Raw genomic sequence first — 22,229 nt, forward strand, 5'->3', positions numbered from 1 at the left:
TTACAGTGTGTAAGTGATCAGATTATTAAATGCAAATATTTACAAATTTATAACTTTTGAACTTAAAATGTGATCACTTTTAAAGTTTTATATTTGATTTTGGTTATTAGTTAAAGTTTCCCTTCTTATTTCCATTTAAACCAAACACAACTTCCATGAAGATAAAGTTTAATCCAAAGTAACATTATGTAAAAGCTAATCTCAGAAACAAACATGTAGAGCTTTGCTTTTAGGTTTGTTTTAGGCAGTGTAAAAAGGGGAAAGCACCTTTACTCCCCTACCCCACTCTGCTTTTTCTGGTTTGTCTTTAGTTTCCGCTGGACAAAATGCTCTGAATGTCTTTGAGACAATTCTCGATCAAGGGTCCAACAAAGAGCCTGCTATGCATGAAAGCTTAACATGTATCAACCAAAATGATGAGGGCCCTCAAGTAAGGAAACTTGTTGACCTGTGAAATTCATTGCAAATTTCTGAAGTAAGGATCTGAGTCAGATGAAAAAAAAAATACCTTTTTTTTACAATTGTTCACCCAGCAGGCTTTGAACATAGTTTTATTCTATACATACAGTCATGTGATGAATTAACTGATTCATTGTACTTGTTGGTAAATAATAAACACTGTTTTCCAAAGTTTAGATACCAATATAAAAATATAAAATGAAACTAGAAAAACGCTATATTACATAGAGAATTAGTCCTACACTGATCAAACAGCATTTTTATTCCATAAAAACTCCATTTTGGATGACATCATTAGGAATGACACAGTGTTAACCTCCAAAAATCCATTCCTTCATAACAGCAGTAAGAACACAGGCGTAAATTGTCAAAACTAACTTTTTTCAGAACTCTAGAAATTAACCAAAGGCTTGCAACAGTATGTTCAGGGAAAACAGCTAGATCCTGATATGGACAGTGAGCTTTATGTCATTTTATTTTGCTTTATTTCCTACTCCGTCTACCTAGCTTCACAGAAGCCTTGGAAAAGTCTCAGAATCACAGCAGCAGTAAAAGCCAGCAGGCTAGCAGCCACTGGAAGGGACAGAATGGTTTGGAACACCATACAAATCTCATCTCCAAAAGAACTGTCATATTTGACCTGTCTGGCAGTTCCCTGAAAACACCCAGTCAGTCCCAAGGCTTGTCTTGATTTGTCCTAACTCAGAGCTCCCTTACTGCAAATAGCTTTCCCCCTGGGAAGCATGTCTAAAACAATCAGTGGCAGTTGGTTTAACATCACAGTTGGCTTATGGTGACAATAACAATCGGGAAAACAAGAAGCTAACCAAAAACTTGGAAAGGAAAAGCTGCGGAATAAGATGTTCATATGGGGGCTTTGAAAAGCTCTAGTGTGTTCAAGTTAAGGTGTAGTATTATATAAACCTACTTTCATTTTGGCAGTATATATTAATCATTTTAATACCACTTACATAGGCCTACTCACTAGGGTGTTATATCAGAAATGACTCTCTTTTTTTTACCATATCAAATGGAAATTCCCTCAGTATGAAAAAACTCATTAATTCCTATGGTTTCACTATCCCAACTATTTTGATAATTTCTGTGTCTCTGGTTCAAATCAGATCTTTTCCTGAAATTTAATCCATTAATTTACTGTTTTACAGTGATTAAGACCATGATAAAAGACCAGGAATTTTAAAGACTTAGCTTTGAATCCTGGTTTTTGCCTTTCAGAAGCTATGTTACTTAACCTAGTAACAAGTTAACACCTTTCTGATTCTTAGTTTCTATGAAACGGAAATATTAAAGCTACTTCTAAGAATTGTCATGTAGATTAAATGAAATAATGCATGACTTGCCACAGTGTCTGAACACATGGTAAGGGCTCAAACAGTAGCTGCTATTATAACCCCCCAGCACTGATGGCAAGTTTGGCCATGTGCCCTGTGTTGGTCAATAAAATGGAATGGAGATCAGCATGTAGTTCACCAGGATACCAGCAACATTCTACATAAGGGCTGGGTCTCAGGTGAAGATTATGTGGCTCACAGCCACAGCAAACCTGTGAAGGACATGCTATATGAGCAATAAACCTTTTGGTAAACTACGGAGATTAAGAGGCTATTTGTTACCATAAAATAATCTTGCCTTTTCTGACTGATAAGACTTAACTTAGTACATGGTCTTGCTATCCATTCACATTTTCAAAGAAAAGCCTGGGGAAATTTTTATCCTCTCTCTTAGTTTTGTTCTATGACTTGTTCACCAATTTTACCTCCTTAATATTTCTTAAATCGTGTATCATTAATATGACCTTAATTCACGTTTTTTTTCTGTTATTACAATATTTTCTTTCCCTAGCTTCACTCTCCTTAAACATTTTATTCTGCATTAATAACATCAATAAATTTTATTTTAAATGCATCAAATGCCTGATCATAAGTGCTTAAATAGTTCTTATTAAATTTATTTAAAAAAATTTTTTCTTTTTCTTTTTTTTTTTTTTTTTTTTTTTTTTTTTTGAGACGGAGGGTTTTTTTTTTTCCTCGCTCTGTGGCCCGGGGCGGGAGTAGTGCAGTGGCCGGATCTTCAGCTCACTGCAAGCTCCGCCTCCCGGCGTTCACGCCATTCTCCATGCCTCAGCCTCCCGAGTAGCTGAGACTACAAGGCGCCAGTACCTCGCCCGGCTAGGTTTTTTTTTTTTTGTATTTTTTAGTAGGAGAGGGGTTTCACCATGTTAGGCCAGGAGGTCTCGATCTCCTGACCTCGGTGATCTGCCCGCCTCGGCCTCCCAAGTGCTGGGATACAGGCTCAGCCACCGCGCCGGCCTCATTTTTTCTTTTTTTTTTTTTTTTTTTTTTTTTTTTGAGGACAGATTCTTGCTCTGCCAACCCAGGCTGGAGTGCAGTGGCCGGATCTCAGCTCACTGCAAGCTCCGCCTCCCGGGTTACGCCATTCTCCTGCCTCAGCCTCCCAAGTAGCTGGGACTACAGGGGCCCGCCTCGTCTCGGCCCGCTAGTTTTGTATTTTTAATAGGAGACGGGGTTTCCACCGTATTAGGCCAGGATGTCTCGATCTCCTGAGTCGTGATCCGCCCGTCTCGGCCTCACCAAAGTGCTGGGATTACAGGCTTGAGCCACCGCGGCCCGGCCTCGTTTTTTCTTAATCATTTACCACTTATGTAACAAATATACAGAGATTACCTCAGTATTACAAAAATGTACTTCCAAACTTAAGATGAAGTATTCATAGTGTGCATCTGATGTGCTTCTTCATTTCTATACTTCAGTCAAAGAAACTTAGGCTCAGAAGATTTCACTGAACAAGTTATACCAAATAAGAAAGAAACAATTTAAAACAAATACAAATTTAACCAAAGAATAAGAAACAAAAGGGTAAACTCCACAGTTTAGTTCATGAAGTTAGCACATCTTTGACACCAACTCAGTATATTAGGGAAAAGCCCATTACAGCACAATCTCACTCATGAACACAGACTAAAAATAAAATTCAAGAAAAAATATTGGCATACCCCAATCCAGCAATACATTAAAAGAACAATGTATCACAATGAAGTTAGGTTTAACCAGAAATACAGTATCAGTTAAACATTCAAAAATTAATGTAAATTATGACATCAAAATTTGAAGGAAAAATATATCATTATCTTAGAAATGTAGAAAATACGAGACTGGGTCTCACTCTGTTGCCCAGACTGGAGCACAGTGGCATAATCACAGCTTACTGCGGACCCAACCTCCCAGGTTCAAGTGATCCTCCCATCTCAGCCTCCTGAGTAGCTGGTCCTACAGGTGTGTGCCACCACACCTGGCTAATTTTATTTTTAGTACAAATGAAGTCTTACTATGTTGCACAGTCTGGTCTCCAACTGCTATGTTTAAGCAATCTGCCCGCCCCAGCCTCATAAAATGCTGGGATTACTGGTGTCAGCCGCTGCACCTGGCTTACCCTTTTAGATCTTATAAAGAATATGTATAAAAATGTATAATAAACATCATGCTTAATAATATGCTGAAAATACTCTCTTTGAGACTAAGAACAAGTCTCAAAATGAGTAAGAGTATAGCGAGGTTGCTGGACATTGAAGCAATATAGAAAAATAAACTGTACTTCTAACTCACCGGGAACAGAAAATGATACACATACACACACACACACAAAATTTATAATAGCATATAAAAACTCAAGTGCCCAGGAATAAATTTAACAAAAGATATTAAAGACCTTTATGGGAAAAACTATAAAACTTCATTGTGACATTAAAAACCTAAATAAATGGATGAATACACCAGCTTCAACAACTGGAAAATTCAATATTGTAAAGATGCCAATTCTTCCCTCAATCAATCTACAGATTCAAGGTAATCTAAATCAAACTCAGCAGGTGTTGCGTGTGTGTGTGCGCATGTATGTGTGTACTGATAAGCTAATTCTAAAATTTATATGTAAATATAAAGGCTCAAGAATACCAAGACCTTCTCAAAGAATAAGGTGGGATGGCTTGCTTACCAGATACGAAGACGTGGCGTATTCTTGGCACAGAGATAATAAAACAGATCAATGAAAGAGAATTAAAAATCCATATATAACCCTACAAATATGTGAGATATGTGATCATCTCTGTAACAATGTATCATAGATACATGACAAAAGTACCATTGTGGAGCAACAGGAAAACAATATTTTCAATAAACAGTGCTGAAATAATTGAGTATACACATATATGGAAAAATAGTCAAATTGGACCTATGCTTGATACAGTTCACAAAAATCAACTCTAGTGGACTTTAGAATAAAAGTTCAAGGCAAAAGTATAGTTTTAGAATATATTTTTAGAAATAGTTTCATTGCCTCAGTACAGGGAATTCCTGTTCACAAATACCTTAAACATTTTTTTTGAGACAAGGTCTTGCTCTGTTGCCCCCGCCAGTACAGTGGCATAATCATGGCACGGTGTAGCCTCGACCTCCTGGGCTGAAGTGATTCTACCACTTCAGCCTCCTGAGTAGCTGGGACTATAGTTATATACTACTGCACTCAGCTAAATTTTAAATTTTTTGTAGAGAGAGAAGAAACAGAACACTAACTCTAGAAGAAAAGAATTGGTAAATCTGACCACATTAAAATTAAAGACTATCCATCAGAAGACACCAAAGAGGCCAGCCGCCAGTGGCTCACGTATGTAATCCCAGCACTCTGGAGGACCGAGGCGGGCGGATCACTTGAGGTCAGGAGTTTGAGATCAGCTTGGCCAACAACAGATGGTAAAACCCTATCTCTACTAAAAATACAAAAATTAGCCTGGCGTGGTGGCACACGCATGTGATCTCAGCTACTTGGGAGCCTTGGGCGGGAGAATCGCTTGAACCTGGGAGGCAGAGGTTGCAGTGAGCCGAGATCATGCCACTGCACTCCAGCCTGGGTGACAGAGCGAGACCCTGCCTCAAAAAAAAAAAAAAAAAAAAGACATCAAAGAGAGTGAAAAGACAACTAGAACAGGAGAACAAGAGAGAATATTCACTACACTTATGACTAACTAAGAACTTGTGGCCAGAATATATACTAACAGTTTGATAAATCAAAGAAAAAAAGCATTGTTCAAAATAATCCCAAACTAGAAACCCCCAAGATGGTCATCAAGAAGAGAACAGATAAATGAATACATTTAGTTATATTCACACATAATAGAATCTTACACAGCAAACTAAAAAGAACAAATTTCAACAACAGTAAGGAGGAATCTTTAAAACAACATTGAATAAGATCAGCAAGTCACAAAAGAATAAATAGTTTAATTTATGTAAATATCAAGAATTGGCAAAACTACACTATTGTTGTATAGTGAAGTGTATACAAATAAAAACTAGAAAGAAAAGTCAGTAAGCAATTATCATAAAAGTCAGGGTAGTGGTAACCTTGAAGGAGAGAGGGTGTTATGATGCGGAAGAAACACATAAGCAATTTCTAAGGTATTGGCAGTATTGTATCTCTTAGCTTGGCTTGTAGTTACAAGATTTATGCCTTATAATCATACGCTATATTTCATGCTTATTTTATGTACTTTTCTATAAATATATGTTATACTTCATAATTTAAAACAGGTTTTAAAAAGCTGAGGGCATGTTCTGTGTTTTCTTAGATTCTTTATTTGTCCATTGGCATCCATTAATCACAGGGCCAATTCTATTAACCCTATTTTCTTATTTTCTGTATTCCTGATGTTCTGGCACCTGTGGCCTCACTTGCTGGGGAGAGATGGCCCCTCACAGGGATAGCCAATTCTTATAGATAACAAAAGGCTTGGCCAGGGGCATACTTCTTATATGCAAACCATCCAATCCCAAGTCTATAGTGCCAACCACCTTATCTAACTTTTACACACCAAGCCAATATTTACTCTACCCCAAATCATCCCGGGCCAGGTACCGGGCTACCAGGAATCACCCTTACAGCCCAAAGATAGTCAGAATTATTGAAACTAGCCAATCCAACACTATTTATTTCGCCTTGCCTTTCCTGTGAAAACCCCAACAAAAGGTTTGGTCCAGGCTTTCTCCTCATGCCTTCTTCTGCCTCCTGATGAAAACGTGCTGCTTATCCCTTGGCCCTGCCTGTATGACATGATACACCCCTTTCTTTGGGAAATTTAAGTAATAAAAATTTCTTTCAATGGCATTAGCCTCTGTGTGCCATCTCTTAAAAGTTACTTCTGTAAATTAAAATCCCATGGGTACAAATGAGACGGGAAGTTATAAAAATAATTTTTAAAAATTAATGCAATGGAGAAGGTATAATAAAGTATAATAGTCGGGCATGATGGCTCAAGCCTGTAATCCCAGCACTTTGGGAGGCCGAGACGGGCGGATCACGATGTCAGAAGATCGAGACCATCCTGGCTAACACAGTGAAACCCTGTCTCTACTAAAAAATACAAAAAACTAGCCGGGCGAGGTGGCGGACGCCTGTAGTCCCAGCTACTCGGGAGGCTGAAGCAGGAGAATGGTGTAAACCTGGGAGGTGGAGCTTGCAGTGAGCTGAGTTCCGGCCACTGCACTCCAGCCTGGGCGATAGAGCAAGACTCCGTCTCAAAAAAAAAAAAAGTATAATAAGCAGGCTAAATTTTTAAAGCTCTTAACCAAAACTTTAAATGCATTCAATCCTTTTGGAAGGTAAATAAGTAGAAATTAAGAGAAGATACATTAGTAAACTGATAAACCACACAAGAAACTAAAACATCTGAAATTTTCTTTAGATGGTGGCAATAGAGAATAGAACTGAGCATTCCAATTGTGCTTGAAGCTCATGTTCTGTAAAACTGGTTTGGAGATTCTAACAGGGCACACACATTCATACAGGCTTTCCTTCTGCTATCAGGAAAAGATATCTCAAGTCAATCATGTAACAAAGAATGTACAATGGTACAGCCACCTTAGAAGACAGCTTCATAGTTTCCTACAAAGCTAAACACAGTCCTACCACACAATCCAGCAATCACGTTCCTAGGTATTTATCTACATGAATTAAAACTTATGTACACCCAAAAATCTGCACATGAATGTTTAAAGCAGATTTATTTATGACAGCCTAAAGCTGGAAGTGACCAAGATGTCCTTCAACAGACAAGTGAATAAACAACTGGTCCATCTATACAATGAAGTATTATTCAATAATGAAAAACAAATGAGCTATTAAGCCAAGGAAAGAAAATATCTACACCATAATGCTAAGTGGGAGAAGCCAGTCTGAAAGGGCTACATACTGTATTGCATTCTCAAAAACATAAAGCTATAGAGAGAAAGTAAAAGATCAGTGGTTGCTAAGGATTTGGGGGGAGTAAAGGAAGAATGAAAAGGTGAAGCACGGGATTTTTAGGGCAGTGAAACTATTCTGTATGATACTGTAATGATACATAACATTACCCACTTGTTAAGACCTGAAGAACCGCTGTATAACACCAAGAGTGAACCCTATGGACCTTACTTAATAATAGTGCATCAATACTGGTTCTTTAGTTGTAACGAATATATCTCACTAATACAAGATATTAACAAATGAGGAAACTGGAGAAGAGGTGGTATATGAGAACTTTGTACTGTCTGCTCAATTTTTCTTATAAGCCTAAAACTGCTCTAAAAATAAAGTCTATTATAATAATGAAAAAGGGAGGCAGATTCCATAATCACAAAAAAGGTTCATAAGCTGCTTTTCAAAATGAATAATAAATGCCTATTACAGTCTCCCTAAAGGCAACACCAGCAGTGACGTCAGGAGAGATTCCCTCTTATATAATTCATAAGCCAAAAGACCCACTGTGTGTAACATGATACAGTAGAAAATATGTTTACTGTATTAAACCAGAAAATATTAATGAGGAGACAGATAACCTTAATAGCCAACTACAAGAAAGTTAATTTGATCCCAAGAGTAGAAGAGAAATCATTCCATACAGCGTAATATTCTGAAGAAAAGTCAAGACAAGGGACAAAATATGTCATCTTGAATTTTTAACATCATGCTTGTGCATGACACTTCCATCTATCAAGAACAGTCTTTTAGTCTGTGGCTAAACAGGCATCAACTAAGTTGTGTCATATCTCCATTGGTAAGCTATAACTTGGCATATCAATAAGTTCTTGTGTTAAGACAAAGAAATGTCCGCTGTCAAGTTTATTGCCCTCCCACCTCTAATTATTATCTACTTTGTATATAGTCCCTTACATTCTACCATAGCCATCGGTTCACTCTTTACACTTCATATGCATCCTTCATAACTATCTCCACGTTTTCTGATCCACTGCTTATTATAACTATCTCTATTTATTTAAATCCTGACTGGGATATCTAAAGTTTCTTCAGTCTTTTAAACATTTATTGAGTGCTTTATTTAGGATTCAGCAAACATTTACTGAGCTCCTTCAGGCTCATTTCACCCACATAGCTATAACTACTTTAAGATATTATTACCTCAATTTTCTAGAGAAGCAAACATATTCAGAGAAGTTAAGTAACTTGTCTTCGGCAACCAAAATCAAATCCAAATCTATCATGCCAGTCCAGTGTTTTCTTCCACTCGTGTTTAGCTCTCTCCCTACTGAACTACATGCAACCTGCTAGTTAGAATTCAAGGCTTTACTACACACTTCCTGAAATCTGTTTGTTTGTTTTTAAACTCTACCAAAAAACCTGTCCCTAGACCTCCCAACTCCACCTGCTCCTTTAAATCTTGCTAGTAGGTTCTTCTATTCCCAGATCCTTTCTCTATAACAATCTACACCACTACTGTTACATGATAGCCATGGTGCCTTCAAGATTTCAAAAAAATTCTGCTAACCAAATTTCCTTCTGGGGGAAGGAGAGAAAAGTCTTGGGATGACATCACGGAGTTATTTCAGCCTGCTGTCTTCCCCTTAATAGAATATACAACTATAGCAACTATATCAATGTACCGTAATTAACTGCTTAATAGATTCTTTTATACATTAGATTATCAACAACTTGAAACTAGTGACTGGCCTGAGGCAACAAATGATAACTGAAGGCACTTGGACAACCTCATAAAGTAAATGAATACCTGCCACATCTACTATTTTTGTGAGCAGAAAATCTTACCAGACTTAAATTTGACCATGAAAAGCAAGTTCGTGGAATGAAATTGCTGGGATCAGAGCATGTACAACAATTAAAACCAGGACACAACACTTTTTGCCATGTTTACACAGAACAGAATAATTAATAGCCCTTCATCTTGTAAGCAAATCATAATTACCTACTATAGATACTAAGTTTATAAAGAACATCTGACTTTCTTTTTTTTAAAGTTTCCCAGGGAGGCAGTATGAGTAACAGGAGCATAAGCTTTGTATGATGCTGAACAAGTTATTTAAGCCTTTCTGAAACTCATTTTGCTTCAGCTGCAAAATACGGGCAGGTGTACCTACCTCATAGAATTGTTGAAAGAATTAAATGAGATCATAAAGCTCTTAGCACAATGTTTATTACATAATGGGCACCTAAACTGTTCCTTCTCTTCCTCATTATCATTTATTACGTTCTTAGTGTTTGTTTCCTCACCTACTGTTAAATACCTACCATATAAGATAGTTGTGAGAATGAAGCACATTGCCTGACACATAGTAAGTACTTGTGAAAGCTTATTATTCCTATCCCTTTTAGGATTACTGTGGGAATAGTGAAATCAGTGCAACCACAACATTTTAAATAAAGACCTGAGCTGGGGAAAAAAATCTATCAGCTTTTCAGGAATTGTGTATTTACTTTTGGAAGGGAGAGGAGAATGGGAAGGAAAAGACAATGTTTTATTACTACATAGTAGGCAAAAATCATAATTTCATAACGATTTGAAATGATTTATAATAATCATTAAGGTACAAGGCTAAACTCAGGGACTAGCACACTATTTGTCTAAAGGAAAACAAAAACAACTTGAAGGCAACTAAATATACACATAAGAAATCTGGGGCCGGACGCGGTGGCTCAAGCCTGTAAATCCCAGCACTTTGGGAGGCCGAGACGGGCGGATCACGAGGTCAGGAGATCGAGACCATCCTGACTAACACGGTGAAACCCCGTCTCTACTAAAAAATACAAAAAACTAGCCGGGCAAGGTGGTGGGCGTCTGTAGTCCCAGCTACTCGGGAGGCTGAGGCAGGAGAATGGCGTAAACCCGGGAGGCGGAGCTTGCAGTGAGCTGAGATCCGGCCACTGGCACTCCAGCCTGGGCGACAAAGCGAGACTCCGTCTCAACAAAAAAAAAAAAAAAAAAAAAATCTGGCCATTAATTCACAAGACATTTTAGAAGAGACTTCAAAAACAGTCTCATTATGTTTATCATCTTATAAAACTGAACAACATTTTGAACTGGGAATTTAAAACACGAATTAACAGGAACTCACTATTGTGATTTGTTTTAAATTTTGCATAAATATATGTGTATTCAACATAAATAAATATTTCAGTTTTCTTACCTGTTGTGTTCCATCTGCACTTACAATAGGGGTAGACAAAAGAGAAATATCACTACTTAAGATCTGAGTTGTATCCAGTAGTGGTGGATGTTCTGCCATTATCAATAAGACATTAATATACTGAATAACGCTCCAACTCTGAAAAACAAACATATATAGTCATTTGTAAGTACATCCTTAAAATATAGTAAAACATTGTACATTGAAGATGTTTCATTTTTTAACCTAAAAAGATATTCTTGTCAAAAGAAATTCTAGAATACTCTGTTGACTACTTTTTTTTTTCCAATCAATAAGCCATTTAAGGAAATACATTTCTTACAATTCAAATTACTTTGTTTGTCAAAGTAGTCAGTAAGTTTATATATTAAAGAGAATATCAGCAGGCTCTATTTAAATTCTATGTCTGTCTCTCCATCCCTTCCATCTTTATATAATATTTTATTTAATTTAACCACCACTACTTAATCTAAACACTGGGATAGGCACTAAAATACAGTGATTCAGTGAGGCAACTGTCACTAATTTTTTTCTATGGGCAGACAAGGTAATTATGAAGACTCAATCCCCCTCATCACCCTATCTGTCTCTAGGAGCAACACAAGAATAATAATGATTTTTCACTGATTCCTCAGACAAAACACAATGGTAGAAAAATCTGCTCAGGATTACTGAAGAACCTTCAAGTTTGAAGTTTCAAGCTCTTATTTATTTTGGTTGTATTACTCTTTTCTAAGTGATACCTATTTACAATAAATCAATAATGTCAATGAAAAAACATATACATTTAGAAATCTTTAACTGTACAGACAGTATCACATACAAAAATAAAAGTAAAATATAATGTAAGCAATATTAGTCTATCATATACAAAGTTAACTAATAAAACATCAGCAAATTACATTTCAAGATGAGCAAATTGAGTATAATAATAAATACACTGAATCTATATTGAAAATTTAAATAAACATTTTGGAATGTTTACAGCATTCTACAATTCAGTAGTGTCAAGAGGGTTAACTTTTATAAGAGATTAAATTCATGTTATTTATTTAAAATCCTGACTCTGCCGAACCTCACAAGTTGATTTAGCTTGAAAATAATTTTTCATGTAGATATACAACAACTACTATAATGTTTTAAAAATTATTCAGTATAGGTATCTACTTAAAGATTTCATAATTAATACCACAATAATATAAAATGTGTCATTTTATATTATTTAACTGCCTCATGAAAATGCATATTCTTTAAACATGTTTATATATAAACTAATGCAAATCTAACTTCTGGCATAACCTGTATTCCTATATTACTTAAAGTCCAATAAAATCACTAAGTACTTTAAATCTTGTCTAATAATGTTGCTCTGTGGAATATACAAAGAATTATGAGAAACAATAAATGTATTATTTCTCCCACTTGCATATCACAACAGTTAGTGTAAGAAACATTTCCAAGAAGCTAATTTGGGATTAAAAAGAGAGATTTTGTAGGCAATTCAATTTTCTTAATAAATTTTAAAAAATAAAAACCACTGAGCCATTTAAATTCTGTCATTTTATTCTATTTGCAGTATTCTATACACTAGGTTCAGCTAAAACTGCAGGCTGCCATTATTAAATTTTAGAATGTAACAATGAAGATATAACCACAGTTTTGTTTCAAGAGATAGACTGGTAGTTTTACAAATAGAAATACAGATTTTCTTTTGAATCTTCAACTTAATTCCAATACTAGTGGTATTAGAGATTGGGTATAGAGCCACATGCTATATTTCAATATTTACCATTCCATTTAAGCCATTACCTTTTTAAAATTTTCAACACATTGGTCAATTTGCCTAAGGTATTATCTTTCATTTTAGTCTTTTTAAAACTAGGACACACTAAAGTTTCATTTATAAATTGGTTTATTGTATGGCCATATCTATCACACCCAAAGTAGTTGGTTTTATTTAAGCTTGCAAATTCAAAACTTTTACCCTGCAACTCAAATGCTGGCATTTAGAAACCAGACATTCCTTTCATTCCTTCTGTAGAGAATACTGTCAGTTTCTTCCTTCAGTAAATTACTTCTAATTTTGTTACTACTCACTTTCTACATTCTAGTCTTATCTTGTGACCTCAAACAGCCTCTTAGTTTTAGTTATACACTTATTTTTATTTTTTATAATGTAATATTTGATGTATTTTTAAAAAGAATAGAAATAACTTACAGCATGTATTAACGTCCACAGAGTAAATACTTCCCTGCCACAGCCCACTTCAAACTACCAATGATTTTAAATTGACCTGCAAATTCCTGAATTTTAACAACCAACTTTTGTACACAAGTTAAGACAGCTCCAGCATATCACTGTTGATATGTCAACATTTATTTATGTAGCAATAATGTGAAATATTAATGTTTGGATCAGTGTTGCATGTGGAATCTTGCAAAATACATAAATAAACATTTGCAGACTCTGGGTGAAAAAAACCTGGATATCTTTGTACTATTCTTGCAACTTTTTTTTTTTGTAGGTCTAATATTTTAATTAGTGTCAAATTAAACAATGTTGTTTTAAATGTAAGAGAGGTTGCAGATCTGAACATACAAGGTTTAACCAAAGAAAAGGTCCTAAAAGATAACGCAGAATATCTTCATAACCTTGGGACAGAGAAAGATTTCTTAAACAAGATATAAAATACATTTCTTAAAACATAAAGAAAAAACAATATATTGGATTTCATTAGAATTAACTGTAATTTCTTTTAAAAAGCTTTAAGAGAATGAAAAGGTAAATCACAAACTGAAAAAAGATATTTACAACATATGTTCTAAAAAAGAGCATACATTTTGAATATATACCAGCCTCCTACAAATTATTTTTTAAAAAAGATAGCAAAATAATAAGAGACTTGAATCTACTCTCCACAAAAGCAGAAATGTGGCTGGGCAGTGGTTCATGTCTGTAATCCCAGGACTTTGGGAGGCTGAGGTAGGCAGATCACTTGAGGTTAGGAGATCAAGATCAGCATGGCCAACATGGTGAAACCCTGTCTCTACTAAACATAAAAAACTTAACTGAGTGTGGTGGCAGGTGCCTGTAATTCCAGCTACTCGGGAGGCTGAGGCAGGAGAATCACTTGAATCTGGGAGGTGGAGGTTGCAGTGAGCCGAGATCATGCCACTGCACTCCAGCCTGAGCGATAGAGCAAGACCCTGTCTCAAAAATAAAAAAAGTGGAAATGCAAGAGGCCAATAAAATGAAATGAAAAAGACTATCAAGTGATAATGAGGTTATGGAGGCAAACTCGTATGGAACAGAAATGAAAATTTCGTAAAATCACTTAGGAAAAGTTTGACATTATCTACTAAGGTTGAACATATTCATCCTCTATGACCCAGGTATGATCCAGCTATTAGATTCCTGGTAGATACAAGAAGGCTCATAGGAGCCATTACTTGTTAATAGCCCTAAAGGTCCTCTGTAAATAAACTGTGGCTGTTTCATTCAATGGACTATATGCAGCAATGAAAATTAATGAACTAGTGATACAGGAAACAACGTGGATAAATCTCACAAACACAACATTCATGAAAAACACAGAAGAATACAGGCTGCACAATTTTATTTACAGGAGGTTGAAAAACAGAAAAAAACAATTTATGGTATTAAGAGTCAGGACAGTGGTTGCCTTTGACAAGGAAGAAACAATGGGAACATGGGCAAGGCATGAAGGCAGTTCCTTGGGTGATGGTACTATACTATGGACTTGGGGGGCTGTTATGTGATGATTAGCATTAAGTTATTCACTAAGCTGTATACTGATCATATATGCACTTCTTTATGTATATTATCCTTCAAAAAATTATTTTTAAAGGTTAAAGTTACCACATGATCATCTCAACTGATGTAGAAAAAGCATTTGACAAATTCAACACCCTTTCATAATAAAAAACACTCAATAAACTAATAGTAGAAGAAATATACCTCAACAAAATAAAGGCCGTATATGAAAAACCTACAGGAAAGATCACACTCACTGGTGGAAGACTGGAAGTTTTTCCTTTAAGATAGGAAAAGGCAAGGATGCTCACTTTTGCTATTTCTATTCAACACAGTACTGGAAGTTCTACCCAGGGCAACTGAGCAAGAAAAAGAAATAAAAGGCATCTAAACTGGACAGGAAGAAATAAAATTACCTCTATTCACAGATAATATAATCTTACAGGCAGAAAACCCTAAAGATTACACACACACACACAAAAAAAACTGTTAGAACTAATAAGTGAATTCAGCAAAGTTGCAGAATACAAAATCAACACATAAAAATCCATTGTTTGTACATATAACAATGAAAATTTGAAAAAGAAATTTAAAAAATTCTATTTACAATAGCAACCAAAAGAATAAAATACTTAGGAATAAACCTAATCAAGGAGGTGAAAGCCATACACTGAAAACTACAAAACACTGCTGAAAGAAATTAAAAACACAAATGCAGAAAACACCCATGTTCACAAAGTGTAAGATTTCATATTGTTAAGATGCCCATACTATCCAAAGCAATATGCAGATTCAATGCAATCCCTATCAAAATCCCAATAGCTTATTTTGTAGGAAAAGAAAAATCCATTCTAAAATTCTAGTATCTCAGGGGATCCCAAATAGCCAAAACAATTTTGAAAGAAAACAAACTTGAAGGACTCACACTTCCTGATTTCAAAACGTATTACAAAGCCATAGGAATCAAAACAGTGTGGTACTGGCATAAAGGAAGACAATAGACTAGTGAAATAGAATAGAGAGCCTAGAAACAAATCCTTAGCATATATGACCAAATAATCTTCAACAAGGGTGCCAAGATCATTCAATGAGGAAAGGACAGTCTCTTTAACAAATGATGTATGAAAAACTGGATAGCCACATGCAAAAGAATGAATTTGGATTATATTACACTATATACAAAAATTAACTCAAAATGGATTAAAGATCCAAATGTAAGAACCAAACTGTAGAACTTCTAGAAGAAAACACAGGGAAAAGCTTCATGACTTTGGATTTGGCAATTGTTTCTTGGATATGATGGCAAAAGCACACGTAACAAAGGCAAAAACAGACAAATAGGACTTAAACTTAGAAATTTTGTGCATCAGAAGACACAATCAACAGAGTAAAGAGGTACTCTATGGAATGGGAGAAAACATTTACAAACTGTCTTAACTTGGTCTGCTACTAAAAAAAAAAAAACACACACAGAGTGTGTAACTGAAACAACAGACATTTATTGGTCACACTTCTGGAGGTTGTGAAGTTTAAGACCTAGGTGCTGGCAGATTTGGTTCTTGGTAAGGATCCTCTTCCTGGCTTTCAGATGGCTATCTTCTGGCTGTTGCCTCACATGAGGGAGAGAGGACACTCTTGTGTCTCTCACTCTTCTTATACAAGAACACTAATCACATCATGGGAGCTTCACCCTCATGAACTCATCTAAGCGTAACTATTTTCAGTAATTAGCTCCCCAAATCTCCACCTCTTAATACTATCATTTTGGGGCTTAGGGGTTCAACATATGAATTCTGGAGAGACACTAATATTCAGTCTATAATATTCGGCCCCTGACCTTCCAAAATTCATGTCATTTTCATTCTATCCCAACAGCCCCCAAAGTCTTAACTCACTGAAGTATCAACTCTAAAGTCCAAAGTCTCATCTAAGTATCACCTAAATCAGATATGGGTGAAGGTAGAGGTACAATTCATCCTAAGGCAAAATTCCTTTCCAGCTTTTGTGAAACCAGATATGTTACGTATTTGCAAAAGACAATGGTGGGACAGGCATAGCACAGACATTCCCACTCCAAAAGAGAGAAATCAGAAGAAAGAAAGGGGTGACATGTCCCAAGCAAGTCCAAAACCTACCAAGGCAAATACCGTTAGATCTTAAGGCTTGAGAATCATCATCTTTGATTCAATGCTCTACTTTCCATATCCACTGGAGTAATGGTCCTGCCTTCCAGACACTGAAATGGCAGCATCACTCCCATGGCTCAGTGAGGTGACCTGTCCCTTCTGCTTGGTGGAGCCCTGACCATGCAGCACTCTCACAGGGACCTTCCCATGAGGCTCTGCTGCAGGGCAGTCCTGCCCTTTAAAGCTGAGGTGGAAGGAGCCTCACCCTATGGGCCCATGCACTTTGGATCTGTAGTGGGAGTAGTAGCCCTGATGACTCTGAATTGCCTTTGGAGTCCTTCTCCCTTTTCTGAAATGATCATGCATGTTCACAGCCTTCCTTCATTCTATCCCATGTTCTCTATTTCCTTTAATCTCACCTGGCAGTGTTTCTAATATAATTCTGTCTCTATTCCTGGCTTCAGTTGAGATGGCTGATTAGGTCCATGGTTTACACCCACACTAATCTCCTTAGCAAATGGTCAGCCAGCCACACCTTTGATGTTCTCTTCCAAATGTTCTTTCGCATTTCTGTAATATGGAGATGCTGAGAATTTTCCAAATCTTTAAGTTCTGGTGCCTTATTGCTTAATAATTCTTTATTCAATTCATTTCTCTCTTTTTACATTTTACTATAGGTTGACTATCCCTTATCCAAAATGCTTGGGACCAAACTCATAATGAAATATCTTAGGGATGAAACTCAAGTCTAAACATGAAATTCATTTATGTTTTATATACATCCTACATAGACAGAAGATAGTTTTACATAATATTTTAAATAATTTTGTACATGAAACAAAGCTTTGACTATTTTAACTGCAACCCATCACATGATGGAATTTTCCACTTGTGGCATCATATCAAAGCTCAGAAAGTTTCAGATTTTTGATATTTCGGATTTCTAAATTAGGGATGCTCAACTTGAATAAGCAGTGAAGAGCAATCAAATTGCTCCTTCAACACTTGGCTTAGAAATCTCTTTACCTAAATACCCAATTTAATAGTTCACAAGTTCTCCCTTCTAGAAAACACTGGAACATAAACACAATTCAGTCAAATTGTTTGCCACTTTATTACAAGGATTGCCTTTTCTCCACTGTCCAAAACATGCTCCTCATTTCCATCCAAGACCTCATCAGAATGGCCTATCACCCATGTTTCAAACAACATTCTGTTCATGATTATTTGTGTCCTCCTTGAAGATGGAGGCTTTCTCTCCAGCTCTCCTCTTTTCTCTATGAGCCCTCACTGGAATTGCCCCTAGCAGTCTGGTTGCAGCAATCTCGGCTTTTTTTTTTTTTTTTTATGGACACACCTCAAAACCTTTCCAGCCTCTACCCATTATACAGTTCCAAAGCTACTTCCACATTTTTAGGTACCTGTTATAGCAATCCCCTATTTCTTAGTACCAATTACTGTCTTAATCAACTTAGGCTACCATAGCAAAATAACAGTCTGGGTGCTTTAAACAACAGACATAATTTTTAACAGTTATGGAGGCGAAGATGTCCAAGATCAGGGTGCTAGCATGGTTGGCTTTTTGGTAAGAGCCCTCTTTCTGGCTCTCAGATGGCTACCCTCTCCTTTTGTCCTCAAGGCAGAGAGCATACGAGCTCAGGTCTCTTCTTCGTCTTATAAGGATACTAATCTGATCATGGGGACCCCATGCTCATGATCTCATCTAAGCCAAATTATCTCCAAAGGCCCCACCTCCACATACTGTCACATTGGTGGTTAGGGCTCAATGTATGAATTTTGGGAGGTATACATTCAGTTCATAACACTATTAGATGCTTTCTCACTCAGTCACGGACATAATTCTGAATCTGTTGTTTCCTTACACATGTATTCTGCTAGTTTTCTTCCTTAACCTTATTATTCATATCTGTTAATTCACCTAGATTTGTTATATACATGATGACAACAGCTTAGACCTAGAAACTAAGGTAGATATCTTACGAGAATAAGCTTGGTCTGGGGTTTGAAACTTCAGTTCTTTTTGTCTACAAAGCATGTGGGAAAATGCAAAGCGGGATTACATCTTGGATTACAGCAATAGCATAACAGAAGTGCTGATAGGAAAAATCTGTACATTTAGATTGAGACATCCAATGTCTTCTTTTCTTGAGACAGAGTCTCGCTCTTGTTACCCAGGCTGGTGGGCGGTGGTGTGATCTTGGCTCACTGCAACCTCTGCCTCCTGGGTTCAAGCAATTCTCCTGTCTCTCTCTCCCAAGTAGCTGCGATTACAGGCGCCTGACACTACACCCACCTAATTGTTTGTTTTTAGTAGAGATGCGGTTTCACCATCTCTCAAACTCCTGACCTCAAATGATCTGCCCACCTAGGCCTCCCAAAGTGCTGGGATTACAGGTGTGAGCCACCACGCCCTGCTGAAATCCAATGTCTTTTGATGTGGTTTTCTGATGTGTCTAATTCAAACTAAAAACTATAGGTCTCCAGAGCCATTTGTGAAACCACAAGACTATCATATGCAGTTGTTCCTTGGTTTCTACAGAGGATTGGTGCCAGGATCCCCAAAGACGCCAAAATCCACAAAACCTTAAGCTCCTTACATAAATGGTGTAGTATTTGCATATAACTTATGCACATTCTTCTGTATACTTTAAATCATCTCTATATGACTTATAATACCTAATACAATATAAATGCTATGTAAAAATCATCTCTATATGACTTATAATACCTAATACAATATAAACGCTATGTAAATAGTGACACTGTATTCTTCAGGGAATAATGAAAAGGTCTGTACATATTTAGTACAGATGCAACAATCCATTTTTTTCCAAATATTTTCGATCCATGGTTGATTGACTCCGTGGATGTGAAACTCCCAGAAATGGAAGGCTGACTATACTCCAAGGAGTTTTAGTCATTTAACTCTAGAATTTAGGAGTTTTTAAAAATACACATATGAACAAAATGTTACATAAAAATATTAGAATTACAGTAGCAATTGTATCAAGATGGTGAGATTATGTAACCATTTTTCTCTATTTCTCAAGGCTTTTTTTTATAATATGAATATGGTTCATACCACCATCAAAATTTTGATTTAAAAATTAATAGTCTTGAAGAGCCATAGGCAACCACACATATTTGGCTTCTCAACCATCTAAGCACCCTTTCAGGAGAATTTAAATAAATTTTGCTAGAACTTGGACTTTATCCAGATTACTAATTTATCTCATGAACTGATATCCTAAAGTGTATTTTTCCAATGTAGACTTCTATTTCATTTTTAACGTTTGGATTTTTTATCTTCTAAACTTGACTACAGTAGACTAAAAATAAGGTATTTGAAATTACCTGTGGTGGAATTTCCTGAGATGAAAGTCATGGGAGTCACTCTGCAAAATTATCTTATCATTTCTTACCAGAAACCTAAAACAAGTATTTCATAGATTATATTTAACAATAAGAACAGGATATTAGGTTGTTTTATATTTTGGCCAAAACTAATTAATTCTTTGAATTACCCTCTTTGATGTCAACTGTACTGCAGAAAATGGCTCTTAAAATATAATTACATGCATTACTTCAGTTCACCTTAAACTTCCATATGTTAATGTGAAATTTTATGAAGACATAATAGGCAATCTTGCTTTTTTCTTCTATATTTATAAAAGAAATGTATATTGGTAGAGAAAGTAAGAAGGGAGGAGAATGGTAAGAAGACAGTGTTATCAATCATTTTCAATGACTGATATTAAATTTTTAAAAAGACATTTTATAATTCAAAAGATTTATGCTTAATCCAGTTCCTTGCTTTTCTTTCTCTCCCCCATGCTCACTTTTTTCATTTCTTTGGGTATTGGAAGTATAAAACAGTACAACATTTGGTACAAAAAAAGGCTACAACTAAGAGTGTTATGCTAAAAAGAAAATAAAAAAGGCCGTCCTCAATCAAGAAATAGGCTGCTTTGCAGTATTCTGTTAGAAATCAGATATATCTGATAATTTAATGAAAGAAACAAATAAAAAGGTCTTTGACCCTTACAGTGGCTCATGACTGTAATCTCAGCACTTTGAGAAGTTGAAGCAGGAGGACCACTTGAGCCCAGGAGTTTGAGACCAGCCTGGGCAACATATTGAGAATTTATTATTGTTATTATTATTATTTGTTTCAAAGTCAGATATAATTGGAAAATATTTTCTCACTGAAACACTGTAATAAGTGATAATTTCGCTCTCAGATCATGCTGTAAGAGTTAAATTTAACCTACATCTTTCTTAAAACCTTTTATTGTGGAAAATCTCAAACATACACCAATGTAAACATAATAGTATAATGAACCCCATGTACTCATCACCCAGCTTTAACTCATGACCAGTCTAGTTTCATCTATACCCCACTTCCTGTCTTGTAGTATTATGAAACACAACTAGGACATTCCAAAATTTCATTTGCAAATATTTCAATAAGTATCTCTGAAAGATAGGAACTCCTTTCTAAAACATAATTACAAAACCATTACCATACACACACTTTAACAATTCCTTAAATCATCAAATATGCAGTCAGTGTTCAAATTTTGCATTGTCTTGTTAATTTTTATTAAAACTTGATTGAATCAGGATTTGTATTAGATGTGCACACTACTATTTGCCATGTCTTTAAAAACCTCTTTTAATCTAAGTACTATCCATTTGATTGTCATGACTTTAATAATGTTTTAAAAGTAATTTTTGGGGCCGGGCGCGGTGGCTCAAGCCTGTAATCCCAGCACTTTGGGAGGCCGAGACGGGCGGATCACGAGGTCAGGAGATCGAGACCATCCTGGCTAACATGGTGAAACCCCGTCTCTACTAAAAATACAAAAAACTAGCCGGGCGACGTGGCGGGCGCCTGTAGTCCCAGTTACTTGGGAGGCTGAGGCAGGAGAATGGCGTGAACCCGGGAGGCGGAGCTTGCAGTGAGCTGAAATCCGGCCACTGCACTCCAGCCTGGGCGGCAGAGCGAGACTCCGTCTCAAAAAAAAAAAAAAAAAATAAAAAAAAAATAAAAAAATAAAATAAAATAAAATAAAAAATAATAAGAAAAATAAGACACAATTTTAAGAAGGGTATTTACCCGAGAATTCTCCCATACCTCCAGGAAAGAAGAAAGGCCTATTAGATAAAGATAATTAACCACTATATGGATTTTAGAGAAGTAAATAATTTTCCCATTAATCCTTATAGTTCCTAACTGTGACATTCTTCTCTCTTTGACATAGTTGTCTGCAAAGTTTTTCTTGTAATTGTTCAATTTTCTGCATTTTATTTCTTTCTTTATGTTCCTCTAACAGACCA

General features: G+C 36.1%; 1 protein-coding gene and 1 long non-coding RNA gene across 5 annotated transcripts in view; one reads left to right on the forward strand and one right to left on the reverse strand.

The window, feature by feature from the left end:
- FNDC3A (fibronectin type III domain containing 3A) overlaps positions 1-22,229 on the reverse strand; it is a 222,412-nt gene that overhangs the window by 179,285 nt on the left and 20,898 nt on the right. For 3 of the 4 annotated variants that reach the window (XM_017873774.1, XM_017873775.1, XM_017873776.1), the window contains exon 2: positions 10,968-11,105. The exons of the other annotated variant lie outside the window; for it this stretch is intronic. In XM_017873774.1, coding sequence (XP_017729263.1) covers positions 10,968-11,066 — 99 coding nt within the window. In that variant the 5' untranslated portion in view covers positions 11,067-11,105. The remainder of the gene's footprint in view (positions 1-10,967; positions 11,106-22,229) is intronic. 4 annotated transcript variants of the gene reach the window in all.
- Positions 10,038-22,229, forward strand: part of LOC108530739 (uncharacterized) — a 27,396-nt gene continuing 15,204 nt past the window's right edge. Inside the window, exon 1 of the long non-coding RNA XR_001885937.1 lies at positions 10,038-10,115. This is a non-coding gene — a long non-coding RNA (uncharacterized LOC108530739). The remainder of the gene's footprint in view (positions 10,116-22,229) is intronic.

The sequence above is a fragment of the Rhinopithecus bieti genome, unplaced genomic scaffold, assembly GCF_001698545.2.
Source record: "Rhinopithecus bieti isolate Rb0 unplaced genomic scaffold, ASM169854v2 scaffold_7398, whole genome shotgun sequence".
In the NCBI taxonomy this organism is placed as follows: Eukaryota; Metazoa; Chordata; class Mammalia; order Primates; family Cercopithecidae; genus Rhinopithecus; species Rhinopithecus bieti.